The sequence below is a fragment of the Thunnus thynnus genome, chromosome 10 (assembly GCF_963924715.1).
Source record: "Thunnus thynnus chromosome 10, fThuThy2.1, whole genome shotgun sequence".
NCBI classification, from domain to species: domain Eukaryota; kingdom Metazoa; phylum Chordata; class Actinopteri; order Scombriformes; family Scombridae; genus Thunnus; species Thunnus thynnus.
The window spans coordinates 18,848,611-18,872,907 of NC_089526.1; the positions used below are offsets into that span (position 1 = coordinate 18,848,611).

General features: G+C 37.3%; 3 protein-coding genes and 1 long non-coding RNA gene across 5 annotated transcripts; 2 read left to right on the forward strand and 2 right to left on the reverse strand.

Annotated features, from left to right (window-relative positions):
• The first annotated feature begins 2,592 nt into the window (after nucleotides 1-2,592).
• On the forward strand, nucleotides 2,593-3,305 carry LOC137191595 (uncharacterized). The gene is made up of 4 exons (XR_010930416.1): nucleotides 2,593-2,682; nucleotides 2,775-2,813; nucleotides 2,941-3,012; nucleotides 3,229-3,305. It is a non-coding gene; the product is annotated as an uncharacterized lncRNA (long non-coding RNA).
• Nucleotides 3,306-3,637: 332 nt separating this feature from the next.
• Nucleotides 3,638-5,268, reverse strand: tyrobp (transmembrane immune signaling adaptor TYROBP). The gene is made up of 5 exons (XM_067601817.1): nucleotides 4,703-5,268; nucleotides 4,579-4,599; nucleotides 4,348-4,491; nucleotides 4,188-4,252; nucleotides 3,638-3,994 (listed from the first exon to the last, which is right to left on the reverse strand). The coding sequence occupies exons 1-5, from the start codon at nucleotides 5,031-5,033 to the stop codon at nucleotides 3,938-3,940; spliced, it is 618 nt and encodes a 205-aa protein (XP_067457918.1). The 5' UTR covers nucleotides 5,034-5,268; the 3' UTR covers nucleotides 3,638-3,937.
• A 2,050-nt stretch (nucleotides 5,269-7,318) lies between these two features.
• On the reverse strand, nucleotides 7,319-9,851 carry hcst (hematopoietic cell signal transducer). The gene is made up of 5 exons (XM_067601818.1): nucleotides 9,656-9,851; nucleotides 9,076-9,154; nucleotides 8,859-8,879; nucleotides 8,514-8,648; nucleotides 7,319-8,177 (listed from the first exon to the last, which is right to left on the reverse strand). The coding sequence occupies exons 2-5, from the start codon at nucleotides 9,119-9,121 to the stop codon at nucleotides 8,134-8,136; spliced, it is 246 nt and encodes an 81-aa protein (XP_067457919.1). The 5' UTR covers nucleotides 9,122-9,154; nucleotides 9,656-9,851; the 3' UTR covers nucleotides 7,319-8,133.
• Nucleotides 9,852-12,490: 2,639 nt separating this feature from the next.
• Nucleotides 12,491-20,440, forward strand: LOC137191597 (NF-kappa-B inhibitor delta). Of its 2 annotated transcripts, none has more exons than XM_067601819.1 (12): nucleotides 12,491-12,671; nucleotides 15,369-15,505; nucleotides 15,594-15,633; nucleotides 16,428-16,618; nucleotides 16,737-16,918; nucleotides 17,455-17,560; nucleotides 17,686-17,832; nucleotides 17,923-17,974; nucleotides 18,067-18,224; nucleotides 18,590-18,706; nucleotides 18,847-19,011; nucleotides 19,124-20,440. In XM_067601819.1, the coding sequence occupies exons 1-12, from the start codon at nucleotides 12,656-12,658 to the stop codon at nucleotides 19,193-19,195; spliced, it is 1,383 nt and encodes a 460-aa protein (XP_067457920.1). In that variant the 5' UTR covers nucleotides 12,491-12,655; the 3' UTR covers nucleotides 19,196-20,440. The 2 variants fall into 2 exon arrangements, with proteins under 2 accessions (XP_067457920.1, XP_067457921.1); XM_067601820.1 differs by having other exon boundaries at nucleotides 15,597-15,633.
• The last annotated feature ends 3,857 nt before the right edge of the window (nucleotides 20,441-24,297 follow it).

Sequence of the window (24,297 nt, forward strand, 5' to 3'; positions counted from 1 at the left end):
CTCATTTATAATCTAATCTCATTTGTATGAACCATAGACTCACTGTTCATTTACACAAGCACTACAGATGCACATTTTAGGACCCCAGATCAAGTTATGATTGTTGATGGCAGATGATTTGGCCTACATACTACTGTACTACCTACATACTAGGCCTTCAGCAGACTAACATATTCATTTTTTGATTCTACTGACCAACATGGAGTGAAATAACAGCCCTAAGTTACTTGTTGAGGAATTCTCTTAACAACTACATGTGACATTGTGGTTCAAATAGTTTAATAAATCATTTCTCTCCTGATTACTGCATTCTTATACTCTTCATTTCAGGATATTTCTACCAGGAGACATTTCTATACACAAATGTCCAGACAATGTGCCCTGTTTGAAAAAAGGTCTTTGTTTAGTCTAAATATAGGGCTCACTGGATAAATAGACAATGGTGAAACAGTAGCAGTTACAGAGAACAATATGTGGTCTATGTAGCATCATTTAAAAGACTACTTTAGTCGAAGAAACAGCCAGGGGCATTTTCCTGAAGTAATCAACCACTGCTAATCAACAAACAAAAGAGAAAAAGACTAATCCTTTTTGTGAGTTTGAGTGTTAAGATTTGTTTTCAGATTGAACTGATATAATGAATTGACCTTTGTAAACTGAGCAGGACCTGTAGCCTAATTGTCGCCCGTTGCCTGCTCATTCAAGGCATGCACTGTTAAACAAACAGAAACAGTCTTTGACTACAACTTAATCTGATACATCATGTCAGAATCTATCATTAAGTGGGGTAAGACCTATTAAAGGTGAAAAAGCAGGCTAAAACCGCAGTACATAAAACCTCAGCTGCACTCCTGCTGCCATACAGTGGACACCGCTGCAGACCAAAGTCAACAATGAAGCTGTAAGTTTTGATATTTTGTTCTTTGAAACATCTGTCATTGAAATTTTTTTTAATTTCCCAGCTGCAAATGATGTCATTATATAAAATCTGATATAAAGATGCATTTCTCAAAAGACCTTGAATTAATTGTGATTTTATTTGTTTCAGCTTCATGTGTTGTCTGATACTTCTTCCATTTGCGACTACAGCCCAAATCAGAGGTAAACCAATCAGGAGAGAGAGAGAGAGAGAGAGAGAGAAAAAAAAAATGTTTTGCGCTTACTTAACATATATAATGTACTTTTAATGTTTCTTGAATAGGGCAACAGGGATAACACTTGTTTTTCTTTCTCTAAAGCCCGCAGAGAAAATGTTTTAAGCTTCCTGAACGGTGAGATTCTAAATGTAATTTTTATATTTTGAAAACTCTATGTTTTTTACATGCTAAACAGTGCTAGCACTGCTGTTTTAGAGATGAATTAAGGCTTTAAAATGTATTTCAGGGAAATAATATCACATAACTTTTTCATTACTGTTGTTATAGATGCACTTGGCACAACTACTGAAAAGACCATATCTGCAAATATCACGGGTCTGTGACTCAAAATGATACAAGTTTTAAAACAAGAAGGTCAAACTATATATTATTGATAGCTACCATTTCATCAGATCCTCAAAGCAATTTCTTATCCCAAAAACATACACCTGAGAAACAAAGACCAGGTCACAAGAGAGACAACAAACACAACAAAGACATGTATGGTGTTTGTGTTGCTTTAATCTTTATGATGTATTGTAGCAAGCACTTCTGACATTATCTGATTGTTATATATACATATACAACCACCCCAGTAATTATCATCATATATTTTCTCATGGCTGCAGCATATAGAAACCCTCCCAGTAAACCTGTGAAAGAGCAAGATTCTGAAGAAGGTATGCAGTAGTTAAGTGATTTCATAGTTTCAATGCAGTTTCCAAATTTTTGTTCACAATCGGTATTACACAAACCACACATCAAAATCAGAACAGCTGTGCCTTCATTGTGCTTTTCATTAGTAGATATGTCAGAGGCAAAATCTACAGAGATTTTTGACACCGATGGAGTCACAGGTATGTGGGCTATCTTTAACACACAACCGTTATTAAATGTTATTCATTTTATTATTATACAAATGAAACAAAGTTTTCTTAATGTTTCAGAACCTGGAGTATCCGATACAAACCTTGAAGGTGAAAGCAGAGGTGCAGTAAGCTAAATTAAAGTTATAATTTGTTGCAATCACAATGTCTGTAACATTAACTTCAATTCTCCCTAGATGCATTCAAAGACCTTGACAGCTACGAGATCACGATTCCTAAAGCTGTAGAGAAAGATAAGGCACAATCAAAGAGGAAAATGGGAGTGGACAAAGACAATATGGGGCAGATGGATATGAGCAGCAAACTGGTTTGGGACTATGGAAGCAGAGGGTACAGTGGACCACAAGGGGCCTTGGTGGAGGTACACCGAGCAAGCAGAGAGCACATTGATCTTATCAGTGAGGAAGGAGTGATGGTGAGTTCTCAAGAGGCTGGAAATTTGCAGAGAAGACAAGTTAGCCATTTTAGTGGAGACCAAGTGACTGACAGCGCCAGTCAAGGCATCGACCTCCAAAGAAAGGCTTCATCAGGAAGAGCTGCTGGGTTGAATGGTATGTTGGCCCCGGGCCGAAGCAGAGAACTGCTGGATCAGGACAGTTTGGAGGACAACAATGGCAGACCTGCTGCAGTCGGCAACAGCAGAGATATAGACTATGATGGTAAGACCAGATTGTACATTAAATCAAACAAAATACACTGTTATAAGAATTATCCTCTTAAACATGAACAATTGATCTTAATATTCCCACAGAAACCAAAGAATTTATTAGCTCTGAAACGTATCCATTAGGTAAGAATTTATTTTTTTCCAATAGTGAAAATTGTAAATAGATTGTGTGATCACTAATGCATGCTTTAACTGCTGTAAAGAAAGACCTTTTCATTTCTTTTCACCCTCTTTCTCCAATGTGCTGTAGCACCTCCACAGCACATGCCCAGTAGCTTCTCTGCTCCAGCCAATATTCAAGCCTCTTGATGATTGAACAACGGTACGTTTCCTCTGCATATGAATCAGACAATCTGCTTCTATCTGTCCACACGACCTGGCTTAGGAAACTCCCTGACATGTTTTTGTGTTTACCACATAATGCACATTTAAGGTCCTTTCAACTTTACTTAATCGATCTAATGTCTTTGTCTTTCATCTATTCTGAATGTAATGTAGGTTAAGGACTGTTTTTTCTGTCTTTTTGTTTTTCTTCCAGATTCTATTTCTTCTTCATTATGAGTCAGTGGCTGCCATCTGTTGACTCATATGAAGCAGACAGGCTTCTTCCAAATGCAGTCACTCCTTGGACTTTTTTAAACGGATTTAGATTTTTAGATTTTTTTTTATGTGACCATGTGAAAAGATCCGAAAAAAAAGATGGAGTGGAAACTATAACTAGAGGAGAAGTTATAGTACAGTACACTGCTACAGTGTTATGTTTGGTACAAAGATTGTGGTATACTACTTTTTCTCACTTAAAACAGAATCTATCCAAGGCTTTGTTGTTTTTAATCTCAATATCTGAACTCTTTGTATACATTGTTGAAATGTGAAAATGTAATTTCCTGAAATAGAAATACAAAAAGACAGAAACAATAAAGAATGCATCCTTTTCCCCACATTCCTGGGTTTTAAACTGCAGTTTAATTCACAATTAATTAAATACAAATATAATACATTCTTCAAGACATCTTAAAATAAAAAACAAAAAACAAGTATTTAAGGCAGAGAACATCACTGTTAGCACAACAGAGTACTCAATGAATAAAATACAAATTCATTAAATACAAACTACACATACTGTATATATTGTATGTTATCACCTACAATGCTGCGTGAGTATATGTGGTGTAGCCCCATTGTGTTATAGCATGGGAAAATAATGCGAGAGGAGACATTGTTGGTATTTTTATAGTTCCACAGATTCATTTCCTAAAGTGCCGAAGTTCACTGTACACGTCTGACTGGACTCCATGTAACTCCTATAAAAAAGTAAAAGCAATTCACAACAAACAATATGTAATTAAAACCTTAAACAACACCACATCCATATTTACTGACTGTCTGTGTGGTGTGTGATAGGATCCCAGGAAGAATAGCCTCTGTTTTGATGACACAAATGGGGACCCTAATACATGAAATGAAATGAGGCTTAAATAATAACATAAGCTTTACCTGATAGGGAGATTCTGTGACCTCTGTTGTCATTTTCTTTGATGATGACGGAAGGTTTCTTTTATCTGTTAAATAATTGAAAAGACATGTCAAATTACTGCCAGATCACACGCCAGTATACTCACAAATTAGCAGTACTAGACAGAAATTTAGTGCTCACCGTTGTGTGAATCCCATTCTCTCCTTCTCTTATGGAGATTTACAAAGCAGAACACAGAAATTGTGATGAAGATGGTCAAGATTATATCACAGGCAATAATGCCCATAACAGACCCCATGTTTATTAGGTAACAGGAACCACATTCTGTAAGAGAGTGAACACATAGAATTGAACCGCAAACCAAAAGACATAACATCATATTTCAGCATCCTACACTTTTAGGAAAACTACCTTGTTGTCCCTCTGCAGACCCTGAAAGACAAAGAGTTGATAAACATCAGAAGTCTACATTTACTTACTTTCATACCATCTCCACTATCATACACTTTCAAAACACATAAAGCATGCCACTCACCAAATAGTGAACCCACAATACAAATAGCGTCAGACATATTCTTGGTGCTGGTTTCTCGTAGAGGAGGAAATGAGAGGTCCTTTTTGTTGTCTTTCAAATGGCTGTATTGTTGCACCCATAAACAAGATGTTAGAAGCCAGCGGTAGGAGGATTCAAAGAGGAAGAGCTGTCCACAAGCGATACTGACAGGGGTGTGAGGGTTGTCAACATGTGATTGTATTGAGGAGGAGGAGGAGAAGGGAGTCCACTGAGACAAGAGGAAGCTGGTGTTTTTTTTTCTTTTCTGTAATGCCACATTCGTGTGGGGGGTCTCACATAATGTAATAAACATGGAATTCTTTCACTCTGTCACATTTGATCAACCAGCACTCAGGTCTTCTTTTTGCCTTTCTAGTTAATTTGAGTCTTAAAATGAACAAGTCCAAGTGATGCCAAGATAAATAGTTGCATAAGGTCAGTTTCACTACACATGCAGTTTCTGATGAAACAAATGCGATTGCCTCTCCGAATAGAGCATTTCCTCATGACCTGTGGTTTAGTGCAGGCGGTTGGCCACACTTACTGCTATAGTCTCAGGAAATGTTCAACCACAGTTTTATCTCTAATGATGCTTACTGTCAGCGAAATGAAAGCACACCTTTATTTGTTTTTGTCAAGGGGACCTTTATATTTCATAATGTTTAAATAACAAAATAATTCAAATTATAAAAATGAAAATAAGTATGCTGAACATACACAAGAACAACTATAATCTTTATGTAACCATGAAAAAACATCACAATGTGCTGCACATTTAAGTGTAAAACTAATTAGAAGAAAACATTTAAGATAAATGGATTCAAATTGCATATTAATTAAGTAGGATGATATGTAAATATTTAAAGTTCTAATTAAAACAAGATGGAAAATCAGAAATAAAATTTAGCAATTTAATGAAGATAAGGTTAAGAGGTGATCTAAAAGAAGATAGCTACTTAGAAAACCTGAATATCTCAGGCAGGTTGCTTTAGAGTCTCCGAGATACCTGGATAGCAAAAACATCAACCCCCATCATTGTCAACAGCCAGAAGACCCATTAAAATGAGCAGTAAATGAATGAATCAGTGTATAAATAATTTTAATTACAAATATCTAACAGCAGCGCTCTGTACAAATGGGAACCTTTTCTTTTTATATATGTTAAAAGACAGGGTGCTGCAAGTATATAAAGGAATATATGATCATTGAAAATCTCAAAAATTATCTATGTTAGCTGGAATCCCGGTATTTCTGGTAAGGCACCCTTTATTAAGGGTTTATATTTTATAAGGGCAATTTTTAGGTTGTAAAAACTCCCTTTGGCTGGTGTTTCTCCTTCTCTAACACAACACTTCATCTTTTTAGCTCTTTACTGAATCAGAACATTTCCTCTAAGGGGCCTCTGACTACTAACCTTCTGGAAACTTTTCTTATTTTAACATATTAGCATTTGTGGTAAAACCCATCATTAATAACTTAGCTCAAAATTGTAGAAGACTTCCTAACTTTATTTTATGGCTTATTAGAAAGAATCATGGCTCTTTTGTGCCATTTATACAGACATGATGTCTTATTAGATTATAAATCTAATAAGACATCATTAATAATCATTTTATTATTAACTTTAATAAGGACTTAACCTTTAAAGACTCACCAGCCATATTTTTCATAAGCTGACAACCAAAAAGTCATTATTAACAGCATATAATTGATCTATAAATTATTTGAAATGGGGGCATTGCACTTACATGGACAATGTCTTAAACCCATACGACACATACAAGATGCCTCTATGTGAGAAAAGCTGTTTAATATCAAACAGGTCAGGTGCAATTGTTGGATTTCATAAAGAGATAAACTGTAATTAGGTGTCATCCACACAGTTAAAGTATACAATAAAAAACATGATTGGTCCCAGAAATGAACCCTGAGGCACTCCACAGATTATAGAAGCTGAAGACAAGAAGCTACAAAACTAAATTCTTCCAAAGAGGAATTAAACCAACAGTTGGTGTCAACGTATACAATGATATAGTGTGTCAAATGCTGCCATTAACAGTAAAATAATAATAGTCCCTTCTGAGCAATTACAAACTCAAGGGGAATTCCACTTGCGCAATCTCCCTGCAACAACTTCCCAATTTTTTGTGAAAGTGAGAAAAGACAGTTTAGCTATAAACCTTCCAATCCCATGGCAGGCCTCTTGAATAAAAAGTCTGCACATGGGCTACTAACATCAAGAGTGTTTCCACTGTACCAGAGTTATCTGGTTAGTGATGAAACAACACAGTGCACTTACAGAGGAGGTAGGTAGATCAGACAGATAATACAGAGATATGGACTTGAGTGTGTGAAGAGCTTTGGCCAACTGTGTGTTTAAAATGGCAGACAGCCTTTTAACCACAGTGTCACCTTATAGAGCAAAACCTAAGATTATCTGCCCCGAATCTATTCAGGTTTCCTGTGTTAGTCACACTGTTCAAATGTCACAAGTAGAGAATCATAGAATAGATAAGACATATTTGTAAGAAAGAAAATTTAAAAAGTTAACAATTTGTGAATCTAATCACACAAAACAAATCCACACATACACATGTGAAACACGCAAGTCAATAGTATTTATTTAACAGTGAAAGAAATGACTTCTGTCAGTGAATCTGAAAGTCCACTCAACATAATTCTCAGCAGATGTGGCAGATGGTGGATGTTTGGTGTTTTATTTATTCTATTAATGTGTTGGGGCTAATAATTCAATTTCATTCACACATGCAATATCCTTATTGTCAACACAGAGCTTTTTCAGATATGACATATACTGTAACACAGTTACAGGTCTTGCTTTAGTTTGTAAAATTACATATATCAACACAGGTTTTGATAAATGCAGTATTTACACATTTTGCTATCAATAGTCAACTGCAGAGGGTGCTGTGGTATAGTTACAGCGCAGACATTTCATGAAAAGATTTCAGAGCATTTTTACTCAAAAAGGTGAATTTGATTCACACACTTCAGTTTGATACACTTCTTCTTTATAAGGTTTTACAGAATAACTTTTAGCAGATATGTAAAGAGAAAGCACAAGTCGTGACTGAACATAAAAGGCTCTTTTATAAGATTTTCTAAAGCTTTTATGTGGGGCAGCAAAACACTTGTAGCTCCAATGAATTCTGTGTAATAACTAAAAGCTGGTAATCAGACAGTTTTTTGCCATAACTCTATGCCTTAGAGTTTATCATATGTATAATGAACTAAGCAGAAATATAATATGTGCAAGATACTCTACTTGTGTTTATTGCAAAACAAATTGAGAAAGTAAAAAGAGTTAAATGACTCTTTTTTAAACATTTTATACTATATTTAAAAAAGCACAATCTACATCACTGAACATATTACATAATGTATCGCACCATTTAGGTCTTGCAGTTCGCCCGAACATTCATATACACCTTGTCAGCTGTGAAGAGATGAGAGAAGAAATGGGAAAAGAGAGAAGTAATCATTATGTTAACAAATGAACATAATAAAGAGCTTGTCAAGGAAGAGATAAAGAAGCAATAACTGCTAAAAATGAAAAAGTAACAACAAGACTTACAAAAAACAACATGAGAGGCAAAAACTTCAAAAATATAGATGTGCAAGGACCTGTACTAAGAAAAGGTTTGGGATTTCTAAGAGGCCTTTAGGAGAGGAAGCACTTATAACCGATAAATTGCTTCATCTTGAATGCCTTACACACAACATTGTAAATGCTACAAAAACATGACTCATTTCAGCCGCATTGCCTCGTTACCGTTTTCTATCTTCTGACGCCGAAAGCTGGCACATCGGTAGGTGACCATGACAATGATAAGGGTCAGCAACACATCTGCACAGATGATGCCTGCTATTGTCCCGGGCTCAATCCTGTAGCAAGACACAGAGTTGTCTGGCAAACAGACAGCGTATGAACAGACACACAGAGGAGAGGAGTGGGATGGAAGATAGAAGACGTGAGCAATAAGACAGGACTGGAAAAAATGATTCATCAGGTGTTGTTGTCTAGCTCTGCATACGTGTTGGTTGTTTTTCGAAACCATATAACGATCATAAAAACTGTGTTTCAGAGTTGTGTGTGTGCTCTTTTTGTTGTACATACCTGTGAGTGCCACAGTCAAGTCTTGGAGAAGGAAAAGAAATAAACGAGAAATACGTCAGAGCTTAAATGTTTGTTTTGACAGTGTGAAGCAGCAGCAACTCTGTCAGTTAAATTTCCGTCTCACAAAGTGTTTGTGGTTTCATTTTCCTGTGTGAGACCACCTCAGTCTCTCTGTAACTGTGTGTGTGCAAGAAGGAGAGAGGAACATTGTACTCACTGCAAAGTAAAAAGAGAACCACGGTGAAGAATTTGTTGTTTACCATATTTCCAAGTCAGTCGACACAGTTATGTACTTACTGAAAGACAGAAAGAGATTCAGTGAGAGATTCAGAAATAATCAGTAAACATCCTCACAATGTGTTATAATTTCATATGCTTCAAACTGTATTGTGTTTGATTTTTTAATGTCAAAGTAAAATCAGCAAAACCGTGTGTGGGTTTGACCTTTTTTAACTGCAGTGCGGAATAAACTATTCCTGTATCTCAATGAGTCATAAGTTGCTGCGTAGGTATTTGAAAAAGTTGATTGATCCTTGAATGATGTCTCTAAAGTCATTAAAGTATTGTAAAAATGATTATTGTCTTTTGGCTGCCTTTAATATGGCAAATTCTATATTCATAGTTGTTTAAAACAACCTCTGCCCCCCCCAGATGTTCTGCTGATTATCTACGCTCTACATACAAAACTATTTGGATGTGATTTGACGGATAAGAGATTTGACAGATTTGACAGACATTAAATGGTTAAAAAAATGGGATGAGTAAGAGAAAGTCAGTGAGAGTTTAAGTCCTCATACCTGCTCTGCTCAGTTGATCTGCTGTCTGGGATCCAAAAGACTCTAGTTTCCCATTAGTTTTCACTTTTGAGGGCTGACGTCAAAATGTCCTTCCTCCTCTGTCACTAATGTGGCTGAAACACTGCCTGTTTGTTTTTGTGTAATTTTTTTTTGTGGGTTGGCAGTTTAATCACTTTTATCTTCAGGATGACGGATGACGATGGTTTAACTGTGACAGATAAGGGTTAGAAAAGAATAGAATATACTTTAATGTTCCAGTGGGAAATGTTGTCGTGTACTTTGCCCTACAGTTCCAAAACAGCAACAAAGAGATACACAATTCACAAAAATAAACCATTACATACGACTATAAAAAAACAACTAAAAGAAGTTGTAACACACAACCATACAACATATGGCTATTGCACAAACACCACACCAGCTGTATCTTTTACCTCCCTAAGATTAAAACATCAACTGAAATTGGCTTAAGTTAGTAGGTCAACACATCTAAATACAAAAAACATTCGATGCGGTTCAATCCACATCATCTATATCTTCTGCCAGAGGGTTTAAATTAGAACTCACAATGGAGAACATGAGCTGATCATCTTGATCACACACTGCTCATAAGTCATCTGGAGGGAGATCATATCGATAGAAAGGCACAGAAGTGGGAGGGTTGTTCAAATGTCACCACTGTGTGCCGTAACTCTTGACTCTGCCGACTCTTTGTGGCCAGGAACCATCATCTGCAAACTGATATTTGATTGAATTTAATACACCCACTTTGGCTCAGCTGTTTATCTACAAATGTAATTCTGCTAGGCAGTCAGCTTATCAACTTGTCAGCTTGAAACCCCCCAAAGGAGCGGCTGAGTTAACTCTGAGACAATACATTTGGTTTCATCTGTGTGGTTCATCGTCAGTTTCATTTAAGGTTAGCTTGTTCTTCCCTTTGGATTGTGAGTCTTTGCACCAGCAGAGGGAGCTGTAAAGCTTCCATAGGCAGCATCTCTCAATCTGATGCCTTTGCCGATAATCACTATCAGAAGTGACTAAGTTTTTCTTGTTATTACATTTCTGCCTTTTCAACCCACAGTTCTTTGCTTGGACCAAAATAGCCTTCCCAAGAAGAAAAGATCATCAAGGTGCAGTCTCTTTGAAAATAATGCAAAGTAGATTGGGAACAAGTTAAAAACCAATCAAAACCATACTGTACCTTTAAACCTTCAGCTATAATATACATATAGTAAACATAAACTGACCAATATTTTATCCTTTACAGTACATATACAGTTTTATATACAGCACTTCCAGAAGAAGATGAGATTTGAATTTAAGATTCAGTTATTAAAGGGTCAATTCATAATAATAATATTACATATAACATAATTAACAAAACACAAAACATAAACATTTTCTCACTTTTTCTCTAAAGGTATCTAGCCATGCAGATACTGTAGTATTGGTTATATTTGCCCAGGTTTTGAGATACTGAGATTTATGCCACCACACCAAAACAATGGACAAGTAAGAAACTTCACTTGTGGTGCCCACAGCTTATTTACATTTAAAGAATTCAACAACAATGTGTCTTTCCAGTAACATGTCCCTGCTACTCTGATAGTCCAGAGTGCTTGCTGTCAACAGTTTTTACAGGAACTATTTCTGTGGTACAAAGTAGCACCTATGAAAACTATATACAGTGTAATGTTTTCTCATATCATGTAAATCTGTAAGTGTGTGGATTATCCAGAATAACAGGCACATTGTCATTTTTCAAAACTGTGAGAACCAAAAACCTAATTCCAGTCACCTCTATTGCACTGGGGTGGTGGCAGAAATGAAAGGGGTGGGTCTCTTCAACTGACTACAAGTCAACAGAAAAGAGCTGTTGTTTTTCACTTCTTTGAAATAAAGAAACTGTGGCTGTCAGAATCTGTCAATTTTAAAACAAACCATTTCACTTTCCATATTTCAAATCAATTTTTGTCTCATCTACCTTGTTTCATTTTTGTTGTAATCCAGTCTCCTTCAATTTACCCTTCACTTCATTAGTATTATTATTTTATCAAAATATGGCTCACTTTGGTCCTTTAGACATTACTACTATGTTTTACAGTATCTTTTTTATTTATTTATTTTTACATTTCTCTATGGTATTAATTTTGTTTGGTTTAGAGCAAAGAGTAATTTAGCACATGTTTGTAGAAATTCATTCATGCGTCACAATATGATGTCATCCTGTTGTCTTTGAGATGAAGGAGAGGTTCCTGTAAGGCTGTGTTTACCGAGAACAATTTACATTATTTTAAAGATACATTCTGTCATCCAGATAAACAAAAACTGTAGCTCAACTATCATAATTCAAGAGACAGGAGTGGATCTGCTCTCACTCCCATATTGATTGAAAAGTTAAGTGATATATGAAATAACAAGTTATGTACAGCTTTCTAAAGCCAAAAATGTTTAGTTTAATTATGGAAAGACTGGAATAAGTGTTGGATTAAAATATATATTTTCACTTATGATCTGGTGATAAACACAAAATACCATTTATCATTAAAGCCAAACTTTTCAGAGAAGTGAATATTTCCCCTGGAGTAAAATAAATGCCTGATTGAACCACAAACTTTTAAAAAATGTATTTTATCTTATTGTGTTTAGTATTATGTTGTTTTATAGTGTTGTTGAAGTCACATCTCTAATCTTTTGTATCTTTGTTTATTACAATACAAAACAATATTGGAGACAGAGATTTAGATTTAGATTTTGCAAACGTGTGACTTCCCAGAGAGAGGGCGTGAACCAGCTGGGGGCGGTCATGGGGAACAACGTGCTCTGTGTGTACAAGCTGCGGTGGTAACACAACAAGACAGACAGACTTGAAGTCAACCCGAACACCACAGATCCCTCCAGCTGCGAAAAACTCACCCTTGTCATTCTTTATCCCGATCTGAACAGACTGGTGACGAGCGGACGACCTGTTGAAGACTTCAAAGCAAAACCGTTTCTGACATGCACTTTGATAAATGTGAGTATGTGCGCTTTTGTTGTCACTCATGTTTCATATTTTCAATTGAGTGCAGCTTTAGGTTGAGAGTAATGATGACATCACAAACTGTTTCACTAGATTCTGAAGTTTCTGAATATTATACAGTGCTGAACTTGTTTTTAACACTCATCAATGGGATGTTGTTTTAGTGGCATTATAATGAAAACTTCGTTAATTTCACACCTTTTCCTACATCTTAAGTACATTTTAAACATTCTGTTTATTACTCTGTTTTGGGTCTTAAAGTTTGAAATTAGCCCTCCAGTTTGATTTAACGTTAGACTGTATGTATTTTCTATTTAATAAGTCCACTTGTGTTAGTTTAACTACATCAGTAATGGTGTAGTACATCCAGTCAGACATTTGAGTCGTAGGCTATGTTCTTGTACAAACCTTCCTCTCGATTTTCGATGAATGAAAACGTAATTCGGGTGAATCCAAGAGTCAGGACATCATTTGGGGAAACCCTGATACACCTCCACCCCTACTCACTTGTTTTCAATTCCCCTTTTTGATTTAATGCCAGACAAGCAAGCTGTGTGACGTGACGACTTCATTTGCTTTGCTTGGCTTTTCTTGTCCATGCCTTTGTGTGACACAGGTCCAAGTGATTACATAGTTTGTCGTGTGTGCGTGTCTCTGTGTTTGGTTTGTTAAACCATAAAATGAGGAAACTGGCTTTGTACTGTGTGTTTCTGTCTCTGAGGACATGAGCCAAAAGAGAAAGGTCGTCGGAATCCCCAACCTCCTACGCACAATGTCTGACTCAATGTCCAGGGGTTTCCACAACCCTTATTTGAATATAGCACAGAGTAGCCCAAAGCAGTGCGGGGGCAGTTAATGTGAACCCAAATATGCGGGCTAATATGTCCTCTTACTTGTAGTTAAAAGCTATTTCCTCAGTTGTAGTTTCTGTCAGCTGATGTGCCACACTAGAGTGTAGGGTGCTGAGCAATTTCTATCATCTGTTAATTTACTTAACCACTATTTAATATAGATTAAGTAGTTACATGTTGCAACATGACATCATCTGTAGCATTTTGTTGTAAAGATCAAATGAGTCAGGATTGAGTAACCTATAGTAACACCTTTTGAACTTGAAAATGAAACTTTGTGTTGCTGACTGATGTCATTATTCTGATAAAGTGACCTTTATTATCTGGTGGGGCACATCACGCACAGCAGCACAAGGGCGTATTGTTTAGGACAGGTTTTCAGCTGGAAGAGAGTAGAAACGAGTAACTGACAGAAAACTAAACTGGCAAGTCCATGAACTCATATTTCTCTCTCACTGGTCCTATTTGCATTTTTTTCTTTTCAGAAGTACACCCTCTTTGTGTTTGCTCTGATGAACATATCTGCCTGCCCCCCTGTGTGGCTTACTACAACAGTCTAGATTTTCAAAGTGAAAAAAAGAAGAAATGACAAAAGAACATGTCCCTCTTCCAGACGTGTAGGTGCAATAGAGAGCACAAGGCAAATACACGTGTTGAGGTGACGTGCCTGTGACACACCAAAGGCAGGAAGATGTGGTTTGCCTTTCTGTGAGCGTAACGGAGTGAGACAGGAAGATGTCATAGAAAATAAGTAGTGGCAATCCCATGCTCAGTTTTTCTGATGAATTGTCTGGTTGACATGGCCTCATGATCTGTGTTCCTAATGGAGGAGGTTTCTCAGAGTTTTATCTTTGTAGACCGGTTCCACAGACAGGGTGGAAACATCATTTTATCTTTTCACGTGTGGGGTGAAGTTTTTTTAAGGAAACAACCTGTGTGGTCAACATCATTGCAGCTGGAAACATCAGAATTCTGTTTTGTAATATTTTTTCCTATTTTTCTCATTTCCTTTACCTGCTTAATGGAAATAGTACTTTTGTATCAACAGGGGGAAAACGTACTCATAGTATAATGGATTTTATATTGATGTGTGTCAAAAGGTGAGCAGAGAAATGCCACCATGGAGAAACTGAGCAGGCATTATCATCTAGCTAGTGACAATTTTAGTGTTATTAAATCACTTTAAGAATATGTTCAGACCTGCGGCATGACTTCAAAGCCATAATCTAAGCATGCACTGTAATTTATATTTCTTATTTTTATGCTCTTAAACTTGCTAGTCTACATTTGTATTTATTGTCAATAAAACAAAGCCTTCTTGATGAGATTCAAATTTGTACATACTCCACTGAGAGTAAATAAGAAACACTGGCAGACACACAGTGGCTGTCCATAATCTATAATCTATTTCCCTATTTGTTATCTTTGTTTGGTGACTTGGACTTATCTTGTAATTCATAACTACAAAAGCAGAGAACCCACTTAATCTGTCTATATATCATTATATCATCTTTTTTTGATGACATAAGTTTTTTTTTAGTCAGCTAGTTGAAGGACAGAAAAAATAATGATTTTTCAGTTAATAATTCCAAATATAAGATGTCACTTTGGCCTCTGGGAAACTGCGACAGGCATATTTCATTATTTTCTGACATCAGACCAAATGAACATGAGTATTTGATTAACTGAAAGAATAATCAACAGATTATTCGAAAAATAATCATTGGTTGCTGTCCTAACTGTCTTACGTTCACACTGGATTGATCTCAGATACCCTTCACATGTGAACAAGACATACGACCAAATAGTCATTCCTACTGGCTTAATTTGTCTTTCACAGCGCCAAAGGAGAAGCCGTGTTGCACTCTGCCCACAGTGAAGAAACTCTTGGAGCAGAAGAGAAGGCGTGAGACATCCTCGGTGCCACCCTCCTCCTCCACAGCCAGCACCAGTCCTGTTCCTCCAACCGCTGTTACAGTAAGACACCAGCATCTCACCGAATGTTATCCGGGAATTACAAAGATGTGATTGTTTTATGATTTTGTTTTTCTATTGCTTTTCCCAGCAGTTGCCAGAACCATCATCAGAACCGTTTACCTGCACAGGTAAGAGCTGCACAGCCTCTCCACAACACTTAAAGGATAAGTCTGGTAATATTCTGTATTTTGCGTATTGCAAACAAATCAAGAAAAGACCAAAACTGACAATGACTTGATCTTAACAAGTAGTGTGTGTGTAGGTAAAGCATGATAGAGTTTGCATTAATATGCCTCATTTTTGCATTCAATGACATGTTTCTTCCTTTTTTTTAGCTTTGTGTTATAACAATGTGAATGGCAAAAGAATTAACATTAAACACAATGTGAGAAACACAAGGAGTGACATAAAACACAAATAGACACACAGCAGAAAACAGACAAGAGTAAAAAGGCAATTCACAAGGAAACATTTAGAAAACACAAAGAAAAAACAATTACAGTGGTAAAATTACTGTATGTTAGAGGAAGGAAATGGAGATCAATCACTTCAGTGTGGTGCTGGATCAGTAGGGGTTTTTGTGGTTGTATGTTTGAGTGTGTGTAGAGTATTCTAGCTATGGTGGTATGTACAAGAAGTTGAAAAAATAAAAAGGGAATGTAAGTAAGAAGATTGGAGATGGAAAAATAACATGTTTCTTCATTATGATGGTCACTGTAGTTTATTTTATATCAAATCTACATTCACAACCCTGCTGCTGGAAATACTCTGTAGCACACCAAATCCACTGCAGGAAATAGTCCCAGACAAATACATTATCTACTTCTGTCTACAGTGGAAATTATTAGGAATTATTTGTGAGCTGTTTTTAGTAGGAAGACATCCTTCAGCGATGAATAACAGTCCATCTTCTCCATTCCAGGTGCATCAAGCAGCTACTCAAACATGGCAGTGGGCTATGAGCAGTGGTCCTCGGTACCAGAATCTGCACTTAGTTACTACCCCAGCCAACCAGGACCCAGCTATGCTGCACCCTTCAGCCACCCAATGGCCTCGGAATACAGCACACAGCAGCAGGTCCAGACCTTTGGAGATACAATGTCTCAGGCATATGTAAGAGAAATCCCTTTGTCACTGTGAAGATGCTGTGGACTTTCAACTAACATGTTGCATTTGTCTGTAAGTCCATAATCATACCTTGATGTTGTTGGCTGCATTATTTTTTTATCAGGAATGCCCGATGCCAGTCGCAGATCAAAGTATGGCTACGTCTTGGTCACTTCTGGGTCCCAGTCAGACCACACAGCTGAGTTTTGGTTCGTCGCTGGATGCCAACAAGCTGGAAGAAGCCAGGATGATGCTCAGAGGGATGGACTACAGCAGAGCCACCGGGCAGGATGAAGATGGAGACACGTGAGTGCTTATTATTGCATGTGTGTGAGTGTGTAGTGAGTTGTTTATATGTGTCAGTATATCTACAAGTGAACCCCAAGGAAAAGAATACAAGTAAATGTAACTAAAGGAAAAATGAGAGGACCAATAGAACACCATAAACTACTGTGAGCTGTTAGTTTTTCAGCATATTTTGTGAGAGATGATTCAAAACAATACACATTTTCTTCCTGTGCTCAATTAAACCACCAATCTTGACATTACCATGTTCTATGAATATGCATGTGAGAACACAATTTATTTACTTCCGTAAGAGTTTCGTTTTTAGTCATAAGTTAAAAGTGAGAGCCACATGTGCAGTTTGGTAATCCTAGAGAGATTAAGAGAAACAAAAGATGTTGATGAGTCAGCCATTCATTCTCAATGATCAGAAACTCAGATAAAATGGAAAGACAAAATCAGCACTGAAAGGGAATCGTGTAAAATTGGTTCTGGGGATTACCACAGTTTTCCAGCCTCTGTTAAAAATAATTTGTTATGTGTTCTTGTTCTGTCAGCATCCTGCACATCTACACTGCCAAAGGGCTCAGGGAGTGTGCCTTTGCTGCGGCAGAGAGGCTGAGGGATTTAGGGAGGCTCGATGCCAAAGAACACAAGGGCAAGGTAGGCAGAAAACCTCTTCAAAATTGTGCAAATTCCTCTTTATGTCAATCGTATTTTTGTCACAAACATTAGCATGGGATTATAATTTCTCAAAATAAAGTTGTATAATCACTGTTCTTGTACAGACTGCCTTACTGGTGGCAGTGACAGCAAACCAGCCGGAGATTGTGCAAGATCTGCTGTCATTTGGAACAGACATCAATGCTTGTGATGTTAAAGGACAAACTGCCCTTCATCTGGCTGCCCACTATGGCTTCCCCGGTGTTCTGCAGGTAAAGCGATATTCGGATTGAATTACTTTGGCATCACTATCACAGTGGGTCTATACTGATCAGACCTAAACAGTGATTCTTTTTTTGCAGGCTATTCTGTCTAGCAGACCTGCTGTCAACCTTGAGGCCCGCAATTTTGAGGGTAAGTTTATGTTATACTGGTTTTAGTATTGTTAGTATTTTAGTATTTAGCACCAGTTGACACCAGTCTTGTCTCCTTCTTTTTTGCTTTAGGTATGACGCCTCTGCACTGTGCAGCCATTTCTCACAGTGTCACCATGAAGGCTTTATTTACCAGCGGGCTGCCAGATGTTAACCTTCAGACCAAGGCTGCGGAGAAGCTCAACTGTGTGCAGATGCTTCTCACTGCAGGGGCGTCTCTGCTCAGCCAGGTGCAGTACAGTTTTCCTACTGTTGGCTGCCATTTGAGCTGCTTTGATAAGTAATAGGCCTAGACTCATAGATGTATAATAGAAATCTAACAGATGGATGGATGACGTCAGTGAGTACAGTAAGTCAGTGATCGGGGACAAAAACATCAAAGTCTAATGCTAAAGTCTGACCTTTCAGTGGATATACAGTACACAGGGGAAGTGCCCAGGTTTAATCTAACCACGATGATGTCATAGTGTGACTATTTCCCCACCCTACTATCTCTTTTGTTTTCTCTTTTTTGTTTGACGCTTGAATGTCTCAGTCTGACTTGTTATGGTTTCATTATGTTTTTTTTCTATCACTTCCAATTCTCAAATTCCAGGAAATCAAAAGTAACAAGACATTGCTGCACTTGGCTGTAAAGGAGGGGAACATTGATCTGGTCCGTTATCTGCTCAGGATTCCCCTGCCTAACATGAAAGACTTTGTCAACATGAAAGTGAGTCCCGCGATGGCATGAAACTCAAAACTGGATTTTGTATATGCATGTGTTTCTGTGTTTATGTATATGTACAAACATACAGTATGCAGTATAAATAGTCTGCATCATGCTGCATCATTTCCCCTTTTTTTCTATAGGCTCACGGTCACACAGCTTTACACATGGCAGCTGGTCTCCATGGTAACCCCCATCAGGAGGAAATCCTGCGGCTGCTGCTGGGCAGAGGAGCTGATCCCAGTATCCGCAACCTGGAGAACGACCAGCCAGCACACCTCCTGCAGAGTGGCCCCCAGGGAGAGCAGGTGAGCTGCCTGTCATTTTAACAGCCATCCAGAGGCGCACTGTTAAGCCTGACATTTCTGTATCCATCAAGAGTTACTCATAGTCAACCTGTTTTTTTCTTTTAAATCCTAGCTCAAGCTTATGCTGAAGAAGCGAAACGCTTCATCTCGTCGACGTATTGTGCCCTTGCAGGACCAGGAATAATTAAAATCACTTGTAATCCCCATTTGGAGGGAATGAGTCCCAAACATGTTTCCTCTGTTGAGAAGGGGATTTACTGTTTATTGTATTGAGGTTTTAGGGAGTCTATGGCCTATATATTGTTAATATATTAATCTCTATAGGTAATTCACATTGGATTAGACAAATGATGTTTTTAACGTATACTGTATGTTAAATTACTTGTGATTTAGTGTCTGTAAAAATGTAGTGCTTTATTTATTTTTCTACACACAGGGCGAAGTATTGATTATAGTATTCATGTTGGTGACACATTTCATTCCAAAATGTGATATCCATCATTGAGCCTTTCACACAAAATGCACATGCTATTGGTAATATACTGGCATGTATTTAAAATGTTGACTAATTGATATCAAAAGGCATCTATTTATACATTAATTTTTGTCAAAATGGATATTTAACATTTTGAAATGAAGGCCTTTAAATGAACAGGTCTCAGGTCATTCATTATCTTCAATTCAAAAAGTAGACTGTGCTGTGGTAGGTGGACTATCACTCGTTTTCCTAATAGGCTACACTCCCAGTTTTATGTTGATTTCTGTGAAATCGTTATTATGACCTCCAGGACCATGTCCCTGAAACCCTTCTTACTGTCTTGTCAAAATCCCCATCATGATAAGTGATCACATTGATACACAGAGTTGGTCTTGACTTCAATCAGCATGTGTTCTTATATTAAGAATACATATGGTGAAAATGAGAGTGCTCTATCATATAACTTAACTTTCTTTCTGTATGCATCATACATCGTATGTAACAAACAGGTACAATTTTCTTTGTGGAAAAAGAAACTTTACTGTGTAAAACTGGTATATATTTGAAACTGATTCTGACCAAAGAATGTTCTTATCACAGACACATTACATGAGTAAGTGCGGTGACAAATCGTATGACAAACTGTACATTTTAGTCATGAGTCATGAATAAAAGTACAATAACACTGATTTTAAAGTTCCATCTGATTGTTTTGATGTTCAGTCCCATTGACATCTGGCTACCGAAATGAGCAGGATGGAAAATACACCATCCCACTAGAAAGTAGTTGTGTCTATGGCAGTTATTTAACAGTCACACTTAAGGAATATTTATTCTTCAAGCCCCATTTCCGTTGACCTTTACATTGATGACAATGAACCTTAGTCACAGGTGAAATGAGACGTGGTTTTGATCGCAATTTGAGTGATAAATGAGGGTTGAGCTGTCTTTGATGTATGTGTCATCTCTTGTATTACACATGTTGTAAATTCCTGTGAAGCACAAAGAACAATCTAAAGTAAACAATATTCTATTTTCTCATTGAAATGCTTCTCATCAAATTGATTTTAACACCTAAGAATAACAACATAGTTCCTAATTCACATATAAGCAAAAACACTGATAAAATCTTGTTGAGTAGACAGGACCTTTATTTGAAACAGTGGTCTCATTGTTTTAGTTTTACAAGTAATAACGCAATTTTAGTACATTTGCGTCATCTGAAAACAAAAGAAAGTTGTTACTAATAAAACCCCAAACCAACACTTATGCATTTTATCCATTGTTATGTATTTCACATTTTCAAATGTTACACATTGCTACAGAACTTTGTCTTTTCATTTCCATCAATGTGTTGTGCTAGCTAATTCATGTTAGCCTATGGTTTAATTTATATAACATTTTCAGCATCTATTGGTTTCTTTGTTATGTTGTCATGCTATTTCTTCAAGCTTTGTTGAAAGTCCCACTCTAATTAATGTAAGAAAAAAAGAGAAATAAAGGCAAAACACAATTATTACAATTGATGAATGCATGCAGTTTTTTGTTGGGACCTGAAGATTTTGTTAGTCCATTAGTACAAAATGTGCAGCTCTATTATTATGTAATCATGCTCTTAACTTGATTGTTTTTCAAGAGTAAAATGTGAGGAATGGACACACAAACTGCTGAACATATCTTTATTAAATCAAGTCTAATGATTGGGAGTGTTTTTGTGTCTTAGACAAGGTTTCACTTTGAGAAATCAGCCCTTACACTACATAAAAATACTGAGCAATCTTTAATACTGAGCTAATATTTAGTGCACTTAAGATTTTCAAATAAATTCAGTGGAACCTCAAATGAAAACAGCTTAAGTTGTTGGGGAACCCTGTTTATTGATCATCCAGCTGGCAGAGGTATATTAGCCAAAACAGGAATGGCCATAAACAACTGGCATGTGTGAATTCGCTGTTGTGGTTCCTGTGATGACCGTCCCTCTCTCTCTTTCAAGCACATATAATATTTTCTATACGGTTTGAGGAGGTACTGTGAAAAGAAAAAAAAATTAAATCAGAGAAAGTTACAATAAGAAAACAAACATGATTGCATTTAATGACCGTTAAAGGTTCACTGCAGTAAAGTAAACTTACCTTCTGTCTTTGGAATTTGGGTACCAGATGAGCTGGAACTACAAACAGAAGAAAGGAAGGAAATAAGTACATATATTTTTTTCAGTTTATCAAGATTAGTTATTAGAAAATATAATAGTGCAGTTTGAAAACTGTGCCCATGAGTTGCATTTGACCAGGTTCCGAAAGCAGTTAAAGCCACAGGGTTCTGAGGGAATTGAGGTTTAAACGTACAGACCATTATGCAAATAGTTTTTTTGTCCTGTTCAAACAGCAGCTCTTTTCTTTCTTCTCGTCTTGCCATACAAGCGGCATGCAATCAGCTGAGAATATTCAGTATACTGCCCGCTCACTACCAACACATGAGGAGTGTGATACTTACATTTAGTAACATTTTTCAGGCGCAATCTCTGACATAAAGAGAACATCAAAACACTATTGGTGTGTCATTAGTTACACAAAGTTCTGGTTAAAACTCTTTCATGTGTTGGAAGTGTGTTTTGGGTTGTGTATGCAGAACAAGGAAGGGGCATTTAGAAAAAAGGCATCAAGGGCAGGGATAAGGAGTGCTGTGGGAAACTCAGTTTTAGTCACAGAGCAATACTGAAAAACATATTTTTCCACACTGGTTGGGTATTTCCTTCCAAAGTCAAATTCATACAGCATGCACAGGCGGATCATCCACTATGCCTTGCACAACTCTTACTTGGATGAGGATTTTACACATTTTGTGAATTTTTTACCTGTTTGAGGAATGATAAATTAGTTACAAAATTAAAGGTGCTTATGTATAAAGCGTGATAAATCCTCTGTATTCAAGGTTTATGTAAAGTAAAGTCTAAACTTACTCAGGGCTATTACAATGCCAGAGACAAACATAATAATAGCAAGGACAACCCCTGTGGTCCGCAATGTCTCATAATCTACAAGAGACAAAACCAAATGGCACTTAAACCACAAACGGATGAACTGGGGTTTATCATGAACTTAAAGCAGACTGTAGTAAAAACAACATACAACATTTTATATATTAAGCATTGTGCTTTTGATTTTTTAAAATTGGCACATTGTGTAAATCTTACCATAATCAAAGTCACTTTGGTCTGGAAACACTGATTCTGTAAAGAAAGAAATGTGTTGAGTTCAGCACAAAGGACAGCAATAAGCTTTATGGGTGTGTGTTCAATTCAGCACCACGGACAGCAGGGTTTGCAGCCCTCCACATCTGCAGGCTTGGCTCCAAACTCCTCGGGAGATTTTTTTTTTTCACTGAGAGGTGCTCAATGCAGCATCTTTGCTCAGCAGAAAAAGATGCACCACAAAAAAGTGGGTTAAGAGCCAGCAGCAGGATACAGAGCTATCAATCATCACAGCAGAAAAGAAAATAAGAAAGCTTGAGTAGTAAAGAGAGTTTGGAGCAACAGTTTCAGGGGCCACACGAAATGACAGCATTGTTTAAGCAATCTAATCTTGATCAGTGAGTTATTTTGCAGATATAAAGCTGTTGCAGGCTGCAGCCTGTGCCAGCTATCAGGGCGTCAATAATGCGGTTTCATGTTGCTGAACCTTCACTCCCAAGTGGCTGAGCCTACAGTTTTTATTTCTTCCCAGCGTTTTCCCTCTGCATCAAAGACAGTTTAAAAACAAGTGCATCCCGATGGTGAGTTTACTGAAGAACTACCAGAGATGTAACATTGAGCAATGCACCTGCACTTTTGGCTCTTGGCACTGTAGCAACAATGCATCCGATCAATTAAGTGCAAAAAGATGGGTATGGAAGTAAAAATAATTCCATAATTGTTTTTGATAATAAAACAATTCATTGTGTGGACACATAATGAATAACTAAACAAGTATAACTCAGAAAATCTGTAGTTTACAACTATGTTACACCCACAAAACATCCTGTAAAAGATGAAAAAACAAACTAACCTGTGGTGGACATTGCTGCACTGTAGAGATGTACAAGAGCTCTGGCTCGTCAAAAACTGAGCTGGTTGCTGGGTTGCAGTAGAGTGGAAATGAAAGGAGGTAGCTCGACAGGACAGAAGGCAGAGCTGCTTTGTCAACCTTCAGTGTAAACTTAGCAGAGACCCTCTGGTGGCGACAGCAAACACTGCATCCACTTATGCGAGTGGTGCAACCCGAGGTACTTCCCCATAGCAGGGAGGGGGGAGGGGGATAGGGAAGAATTGCAAATTTCTGAAAATGCTGTGCACGGTGTTTTTTGCTCCACCATCCCTCACAGTTTCTTACTAACCATGCTGATAATTTTCTATTTTTTGCTTTAGAAATATGGGCTTTGCATGCTCAAAATGCACCAGTTTCTATCTCATGTGTTGGCATTTTTGCAGTGCAATGTTACTGCAACTCCAGGGAGAAAATACAGCCTTCACATGCAGCTTTTACTTTCATGTGGGCTGCCAGAGTCACTATGGTGGAAAATCTACCAGTAAACAGAAGCGAAAACAGATATAGATAAAATTAAGTGTAATTTTTAAAGACATTTCTCCTAGAACTGCATATTGCAGCACATAAATCATTCACTCTCGCTGCTGGTGGTTACTACTGCATGTGTAACTGAACTGTCTGCAGTGTCAGCAGAAGCAGTAGTGCAGTAGTGGGCTGTTCCCTGGCTGACTACAAAGTGGAGACAATATGGAATAATGGTGCATAGACAAAACAAGACAAAAGAAA